This window comes from Spinacia oleracea, chromosome 5 (genome assembly GCF_020520425.1).
Source record: "Spinacia oleracea cultivar Varoflay chromosome 5, BTI_SOV_V1, whole genome shotgun sequence".
NCBI classification, from domain to species: domain Eukaryota; kingdom Viridiplantae; phylum Streptophyta; class Magnoliopsida; order Caryophyllales; family Amaranthaceae; genus Spinacia; species Spinacia oleracea.
The window spans coordinates 47,895,775-47,905,216 of record NC_079491.1 but is presented as its reverse complement, the minus strand read 5'-3'; the positions used below and the strand labels follow the sequence as shown (position 1 = coordinate 47,905,216).

At 39.6% G+C, this 9,442-nt stretch overlaps 1 protein-coding gene and 1 non-coding gene across 2 annotated transcripts; one reads left to right on the top strand and one right to left on the bottom strand.

Annotated features, from left to right (window-relative positions):
• Window positions 1–6,931: 6,931 nt before the first annotated feature.
• Window positions 6,932–7,037, bottom strand: LOC130462247 (small nucleolar RNA R71). Its single transcript, XR_008922351.1, has one exon. It is a non-coding gene; the product is annotated as a small nucleolar RNA R71 (small nucleolar RNA).
• Window positions 7,038–7,624: 587 nt separating this feature from the next.
• On the top strand, window positions 7,625–9,442 carry LOC130461497 (uncharacterized). The gene has a single exon (XM_056829619.1). It carries the CDS (start codon window positions 7,625–7,627, stop codon window positions 9,440–9,442), a length of 1,818 nt encoding a protein of 605 aa, XP_056685597.1.

The following is a 9,442-nucleotide window of genomic DNA, read 5'->3' as shown; positions in this document are numbered from 1 at the left end:
AGAAAAGAAGTCGAGATAAGCAAGATTGGAACTGATGACAACATATCAGATCCATTAACTAAACCTCTGCCGCAAGCGAAGCACAACTCGCACACTGCAGCTATGGGAATCAAGCATATTGGAGAATGGCTTTGATGTCTCTATTTAATGTTTTAAAGTTTTAGAGTTTAAATCTTTGTAAAACATTATTGGTTAACCATTCACAATAAATGAAAAGAATTCATTTTTCCATTTAATTTGTGGTTTATTAAATGATGAGTCCCTTCAATTTGACGATATATTCAAGATAGACTGCCAGGACCAGTCCTGTGACTAAGAAATGTCTATCAAGTGAACTTGAATGTCAAAGGTTGAAAATGGTCCCTAATCGGAGTTTTCTATAAAATTGGACGCATAGAAAACGTTAGACGATTAGAATGCAAGATGACTAGTAGTTCTGTTTCTTGAACTATGTGGACATGGCAATGTCATAATCATTTGCATAGATACTTACTTTGGGAAGATTAGTATCGGACAAGACCTATGAAACTTTACTGTAAGAGATGAAAATCTGTCATAAGTAAATTTCATTAAATTATTAGACACTAAATCCTCAATACCTGAGTGATTTGAGATTACTTGTTTGAGAACTAGTTGCTTTGACGTTGACCAACCGTCGCACCGTAAAAGGAGGCTATAAAGGCAACGCTCAGGTAATCACCTATCAAACGAAGTCTAATCTCAAGATCGCAAGATTGGGATTGTCCTCCCATAAATCGGGATGAGATGCTTAAAAGTTGTACAAGGCCACTCGGAGAGCTAGAAACTGTGAAATGCATGGCCGTGCTCGGATGAATCATAGGCTATGATTATCTGTTTATTTGATCAGTTGAACTCTGAAACCGAGGAACACCTCTGGACATAATAAGGATGACAACTCTTACCTTATGTTCAAGAGCAAGCATCGAGCGACAAAGGAATTAGGAAATGCACACTTGTCCCTAAGGACAAGTGGGAGACTGAAGGAAATAATGCCCTTGGTCCAAGTATGCATTCTATGATAAGTCTAATAAATGCGGTTCAGTATTGATTAACAAGTTAATAATTCAGTGAGATCAAGTGAGCTGAATGCCTAGCTAGAGGCCGCTTCAGTTCAAGTGGAATTAATGATATTAATCCACAGCTTACTCTTGACTGAACCCGTAGGGTCACACAAATAGTACGTAAACGGATCAAGTATTTAATGGCATTAAATACTCCATCTATGAATATTCGGAATCGACGGATCTTGGTTTCAGTGGGAGCTGAGATCGTCACAGGCAAGAAATGAATACTCCGGAAACGATGATATTGCCGGAAACGGAAATATGGATCGTATCGGAAATATAAATATTATCCAAGTCGTAGATGTTGCCGGAAACGGAAACATGGTACGTATCGGAAAATATTATCGGAAATGGAAATATTGCCGGAATCGGAAATATTGCCGGAAATGGAAATATTGTCAGAATCGGAAATATTATCGGAATCGGAAAATAATTCCGGAAACGGAAATATTAAATATTTGTTCGAAACGAAAATTAATTCCGGAATCGGAAATGTTAAATATTGTTCGTGTCGGAAATGAATTCCGGAATCGGAAATTTAATCGGAAGCGTATCGTACGAATAAGCATCGGACGAGGCCTGCCGGACGAGGGCCCAGCTCGAAGCCAGGCCATCGCCCAGCAAGCCAAACGCGCGCCACAAGCCCAGCCAAGGCAGCGCCCAGGCCTACCGCAAGGCAGGCCCAGCGCGCGCCAAGGCCGCGGCTGCGTGGGCCTCGCTGCGTGGGCTGCTGCTCGCACGCACGCGCATGGGCGGCCCATCGTGGCTGCCGTGTGTGTGTGTGTGAGTTTGTGTTCATGCACGATTCCTAAAACGTGCAGAGTTCGGTTAATGATTAAATTCCTAATTCTATTTGATAAATTAATTAATTAGAGTTCTTGTAGGATTCTAAGTTTAATTAATTCGTATCCTAATAGGATTCCAATTCTCTTTCCATACCCCTATAAATATGTGGCCTGGGTTCACAATTTATAACGAGTTTTAAAGTATTCAAAGTGAGTTTTTGAGAGAAAAATTCAGTCACACATCTTGCTCAAAAGTGCCGAAAATTCTAGTACCTTAAGGGCGATTCTAGTTGGTCAATCTTAAGGCGGATCCGGACGTGCTGTGGACTATCTACGGAGGGACGACACTTGGAGTCCTAAAGACTTGTTCTTGCTCGGTTCGGGCGCAGCTAGGGAGGGCACGCAACAAAGAGTATGCATCTAAATTATGCTATATGATTATGTGTAAATAATATGTATTCCTGGGTTAATGGTTGTTTCCGCATGATTTATGTAATATCATATGTATCATAACCTAACAGTTTATTCAATAAAGGTTTGATTTTTATGATGTTAAATTGGTTTTATTGAGAAATTCAAGTTATGGTTTTAACCTAGACTTAATGGGTCAATTGATTAGCATAATTAGGTGATGAATTTAATTATGATAATCAATTATATTTTCAGATTTATATAAAGGCTTAAAGTGTTGGTTTTTATTGATTTTAAGGGCGGAAAAAGTATGTTTTAATTTCACACTAGGGATTAGTTTTACAAATTGAGACGATTATTTTATTAAAGAACGATTGAATTCTAAAGTTTAAACAAGGTTTAATATTTTATAAAGTTGCTGGAAATTTAATGAACATGGAAATAATTAAAGTTTCATTATTTTGATGATAGGAGGTGATTTCTAAGTAAGTGCTCGTTTTGCAAAGTGGCCCCTACGCTTAGGTATTCAAGGTACGTACAAGTCTAGGGCGACCACACCATTTGTCAAAGGCATTACATGATTGTTGTTGATGTGAATTATATTATGTGGATTCATGTTTGTATTGGTGAACGATCATGTGGATTATTATATTGGAATTATTGAATTATTGTTTGAACAAGCATGTTGGGATTATTATGAGTATGGATTTCATTGTCAATCATGTTGTTCAATATTTATGCATGTATGGTTTGTTTCACATGCAAGGGATGAATTATTTATTGTTATGCTATGGTACGGGATGTCTAGCATACTTTTGAGCCAATTATTCGTACCACGTCGTACTATTTATTTTACCACATGTGAAGGGTTATCTCACGTAAGCCACAACACTTGTAGGGTTCAGTTGGGAATATTTTATATGAAATGAATTAGGATTTGTGGTGCAAGGGCACAACCCTCATGTTAATAGGCATGATGTGGAATCTCACCTTTTGTGAGAAGGAACTTGGTAGTAATTTCACTACGTCTTGATTGATTGATCACAAGTCCTAAAGGATTAAAATGAGATTATTTTGGTTGTCGTTTATTAATTGTATGTATGTAAGTGTGTGTTCGAGTCTCGAGTTCACCATTAATAAAATATAATAAACGTAAAGTGCAACCAGAACAAGCTTCAAAACTCTTGGAACGTATATACCTTGAGTATGAACAATGGGGGGAGACTTGCCGGAAAGCTTGATCTCCTACTAATGATACAAGACGTTGTTTCATTCAATTTATGCGTTGGAATTCCGTCGGTATGGCCCGACACTCGGTATGGTCCGATATTTTTTTATTTATTATGGTGTTTGGTGGGCTCCCAACACCCTTCCTTTATGGAATATTTTGCTGGCCCGTTCGAAGCTTATTCTAATTAAATTGTGAGTCAAGAGTCGAGTCTTGTATTCATGATTTACTTGTTATCTATTAAATGGCTTTTGCATGTTGATTAGTACTTAGCGAGTGATGCATGTTTATAGTTTTATTTCACTCTAGTCTTATAAGTACTCAGCTTTTGCTGACTACGTGCTTTGTGTCTTTTGGTCATGGCCTTTGCTTTAATGACCCTATGATGATCCATCATTTGCACTTGCATTGTTGAGGAGTAGAATAATATAGCAGGTTGGTAGATCGAAGTACGATCGAAGTCATGTGGCTTGGGATGATTGAGAGAGTTGCATTCTTTCGTACTTTAAAACTATTTCTAACTATACTTTAATTATGTTTGGGTTTTGTTGAACTTTTACTACTTTAGTTTTGGGCCGTTATGGTTCCAACTTGTAGGAGGCCTCGATAATTTATTATTTATGTTTTTGAAAGTTAGTTGACATTAAATTCCGTTGCGTAATTCTGGTAATAGCCTTAACCGTTATCACGGTGGCGGTAATACTTTAGTAATTCCTTTATTTTAAGTTGGAAAATGGTTTTATAAAAGCAAGGAATTATTAGGGTGTTACACCAACTCCTGATTGTCCGTCACTTCAGACGTGCACAGTCTAAAGCTATTGCTACTCAGTTTCACTTTACATGATTTACAAATTAAAACTCTGTTATGACTCAACAATCACATAAGTCATACAATCATCAATTATTCTCAACTGTTTTTATCTTAGAATTAAGTAAGTGATCAAAAAGGTATAAATCAAGACTTATTCCAATTAATTCGACCTTTCCTTTAATAATGATCAACCCCTCTATACGGGTATAAGGTTTCAACTTACTAAACAAGGTCCTCGGCCCTCATAAAGTAGTGAAAAGCTAAAAGGGAACAACGATCAATCGATCTGAATCAATATATATAAAATAATCTAGTGTTCCCAACCAACATGTTTGCATCAATCATCCATACTAACATGTTATAATTCTCATAACGAAATATATGTTCAACATGTTCATCCAACAATATTAAACATATAAATTTCAACATAACCAAGTTCATCGACAATTCAACATGGTTTCAATCATAACACACATCTCCAAGCACACAGGTATGTACGTACCTTGTGTAAACAAACTGATAGGCCACTTTAACACTTTCAAAAGTCGCCTAAAGAGAATTCTCCGCCTAAAACAACCAACAAATATTCCCAATCAATTTCTAATCGTTCGCCCATAATAAAGCATTCTAAATACATCCTAAACATATTTAGAACTTTCCCCAATATCAAAACTTGAATGTTTGATCTCCTAGCATCATAATCAGTGAATTAGTGATTGAAATTCGTTGAAAACTCTTTGCAAACATCGTACTTTAAATTTTCAGCAATATAAACTCATTTAAAAACTTCACCAAGGCCAATCTACGTTCTTAGAACATCGAAACAATAAATTTAATAATACACAATCGTCCTACCATGATTTACAACTATTAAAACCTTGAAATTCATACTTTAGATAATCAAAAATTAATATTTCAATGTATTTAGATAATTTGAAAATTAAATATATTATTTAAACATAATATATAAATCTGAAATTCTAATTAAGTCATAAAAGTCATAAATTTATTAAATCAAAGCATAAATTAAATTAACAAAATATAATCAAAATAATTAGTTTACTTAGGGTTTAAGAAATAACCAAGTAAAGAGGGAGAGAGGAGGGCTGGCCGACAGACAGGGCACGGCGGCGGCATGGCGGGGGCTTGCGGCGAGAGAAGACGTGGCTGGCGCAAACAATGGTGCTGTTCGAGCACAAGGGCCACGATTAAGGAGGAGAGAAAGCAACCAACAGAAAAAGAACGAAAAAGAAAAAGGAAGGAGGAAAGAGAGACTACCGTGCGGCGACCGGGGGTCAGGGGTGCGTTGGCGGCGGCAGAGTGTCGGCGGCAATAAGGTTCGCGGAGGCTGCTGGTTCGAACAAACAACAGCGAATAAGGGGCGTGCAAGAACAAATCCAAAAGATAAAAAAAAGAGGAACGAAGGAGAGAACGAAGGAGAGTTACCAGCGGGAGGAGGTCCGGCGGTGGTGGCGGCTGAGCAGCAGATTGGAGGCAGCGTGAGGGAGAAGGAGTTCTTGAGGGTTTGAAATTCACGTGAATTGCTGAAGGATTGCTTCACGTGAAATAGAAAAGGGGGTTATCGGTTTTGGGTTTTGCTTTCTCACGTGGAATAAAAGTAGAGAAGGGAGGATTTGTTTTGGGTTTATTGTTTGGGATTTGCAAAATGGGCTAGAATTAGGATTTAGTTTTAGGATTTCAATCCAAAATCGATTAGGATCGTTTTCTAAATTCAATCGGTTTTCGTAATTCGATTTCTTTTCAACGTACAATTCTAAAATTACTTTTGATTTCATAAATCGTTAAAACATTCAAAATGTAATAAAATAAATATACGTTAATTATATATTTATTTTTAAAATCCGTAAATTCATATCTTTAACTATACGTTAAAATATATGAATAATGTTTATAAATTTACGGGGGATTACAAAATGGTGCCGTTGCCGGGGAACGGTTGTTGTTTTTGAGTTAAGTTGAGTCTAGTGTAACCATAGAAAATACAAAAATATTTCATTCTTGCTTTAGTTTTTCCTTTGCATTGCTCACGGTTTGTTTGAGTTTTGTATGCAAGATAGGGGTCGAACTCGTCATAGGCCTCTCTATCTTCTCGACCTAGAGTTAGAGAGGAATTTGCGAAGCTTGAGACGTATCCGGACCCGTTCGTCGAGCTACAATAGATTCGAACCTTTGAGTGAAGCCACGGATCGAGAGTCAACAAGTCCAACCATTGAGATAATGGCTCTTCCGGTTAAGAACCTAGGTATTTCGGGAGCGTTTGAGGCGACTTGTGGCATTCAAGCCCCGACTACCAATGAAAACAATTTTGAAATAAAGCCCGCGTTGATTAATTTGGTGTAAAGTCATCCATTTTGCGGAAAGAGTAGCGAATCACCGCATGAACACTTGAAACAATTTGAGCACTATTGTGATACCATTAAGCACAATGGAGTGACTTCGGACTACATAAGGTTGACGCTATTCCGCTTCTCCCTCTTGGGGCGTGCTAGTGATTGGCTTGACAAGGAGGTCAAGCCAAACTCACTTCGGACTTGGAATGAAGTGACAAGTGAGTTCTTGAGCAAGTTCTATTCGCACGGGAAGACGTCAGAGTATCGTCATAAGATCCAATCATTTGAGAAAAAGCGGGATGAGTCTCTATTTGAGGCTTGGGATCGGTTCAAGGAATATCAAAGGGAGTGCCCTCATCACGGGATTCCTAAATGGCTCCTCCTAAAGACTTTCTACTTGGGATTGAGCCCAACCTCCAAAACAAGTCTTGATGCGGGGGCGGGTGGTCCTATAATGAACAAGACGGAGGACCAAATAGAGGAGATCATAGAGGATGTCGTGCAAAACTACCAAGCATGGCATGTTGGAACAAGGAACTATGATTGCAAGAGCAAATGAAGGTGAGGATGGTAAAGGGTCGATCTATGCAATTGAGCAAGCGCGCATCATAGAGAAGCTTAGCTCAAGGTTAGAAAAGCTTGAGAGCACTCCAAGTCAACCCCCATCACCATCAACAATTCCTCCACCATCGGCTACTCTTCTCAATAAGGGGAAGAGCAAGGTGAGTTCCTACAACACTATGCCATTAGATACATCCTTTTGTGAAAATTGTCATGACTATGGGCATTTCCCTAACATGTGTCCTTTAGCGCATAATGTTTCATATGTGGATTATGGCCCTTCTTATGAAGGAGATTTTGATGTGGAATATGCTAAATCTATGAATGAGAGGCCTAGATATGATGGCCCCCCGAACTAAAACTTTAATAGGCAAGCACCTAGAGGCCCCCCAATGCATGGATCCTACCAAGGCTTCGGCCAAGGAGGTGGGTATGATAGTCAAGGCCGAGGTAACTATAGAGAGCAAGGCTATCAAGGCCAAGCACCCTATGGTCAATCTCACGGTCTTGGCAATCAAACTCAGTACAATCAAGGTAGTTATAACCCTAACCATCAAGGTGGAGGGGGTTACAACTATCCTTATGGGCAATATAGGGGTGCTTCTAGCGGGTGCTATCCATCGAACCCGGGAGGACAATATGGTGTTTCTCAATTTCCTCCTCCCGGATTCAATGGGCCAAGGACCTATGGCAATCAATACCCTCAAAATCCTATGGGTTATGGCAATGCACCTCCAACACTCCCGCCTCTCAAGTCTATCCTTGAGGCACTTATGGAGTCGTTCGTGGGGGCGCAAGACAAGAAAAATGTTGAGTTTGAGGATGGATTCAAGCAATCCAACACTCATTTGAAAATGATTGAAACTCAATTAGCACAACTTGCTAGCACCATCAAGGAACAACAAGTGCATACTAGTCTCCAACCCCAAGGTCAAGCTCCTAAGCAAATGTATGCGGTCATGACTAGGAGTGGGAAGATTTTAGATGATGGTGCTATGTTTGTTGATGCTCCTTGCTCTAGGGGAGAAGGATCTAAGGGAAATGAGTCTACGGACTATGATGTGGGGGAAGAGAAGTCTCACATTGATGACGTGAGCGATGGTGTGAAGCCAACGGAGGCTACTCTTCTACCTCTTCCTACTCCTCCTCTCCCCTATCCTCAAAAGATTTTTGGAAAGAAATTGGATGACCAATTATCCAAGTTTCTAGACACTATTAGTAAGCTTTATGTGTCCTTGTCTTTCACCGAGGCGCTAAAGCAAATGCCACATTATTCTCGGTTCACGAGAGACATTTTGTGTGGCAAAAGAACTTATAGCCTCAAGGAAACCGTGCATCTCACGGAGAATTATAGTGCTTTGATCTTGAGCCTGTTTCCCCCAAAGCTCAAGGATCTCGGGAGTTTCTCGATTCCTTGTAGCATCCAAAAGCTGAAATTTCATAACGCTCTTTGCGATTTGGGGGCAAGCGTGAGCATTTTTCCTTGCAAAATCTATGCGAAGCTTAGTCTTGGTGATCTCACCCCTACCCCTATGTCTTTGCAACTAACCGATTACTCGGTTATGTTCCCTTTGGGTAGGGTTGATGATGTTCCCCTTGTGATAGGGAAGTTAACTTTTCTTGTTGACTTCATTGTCTTGGATATTGATGAGGACGCCCACACCCCTATTATCTTAGGGAGGCCATTCTTGGCCACGGCGGGTGCTCTCATTGATGTTCAAGGTGGTCTTATCACCTTGAAGGCGGGAGATGCCAAGGCTAGTTTCAAGCTTCCTATTGATGATGAATGTGGTTCCAAGAAGAAGAGTTGCATGAAGTTAGACACTATTGCATGCATTGAGCATCGTTATGCTAACATTTCTAATGACTCTTGTGCTTCTAAGTTTGATGATAAGCTTGCTAGGAACAACATCAAGGAGAAGAAGGTATTTGTGAACTCCTCGGTGTTAGGTGATTCATTTGATGATGTGATAACCATTCCCGAGATCTTTGGGATGGGTCTAGATGATGTTAGAGCAGAAACTTCGGCTCCCCATGGTAAGGATTCTCCGGTCAAGAAGCCCAAGAGGGGAAAACACAAGCTTAAGGGGATTTGGTTTGATCCCACCTCTATGAGTGGTGGCTTAGGTAAGTGGTTTGCGCCCAAAGGGGAAAAAAGGAGCTTTTTGACTTGTGATGATCGTAAGCCGGTTGCATTTGACCCCCCATGA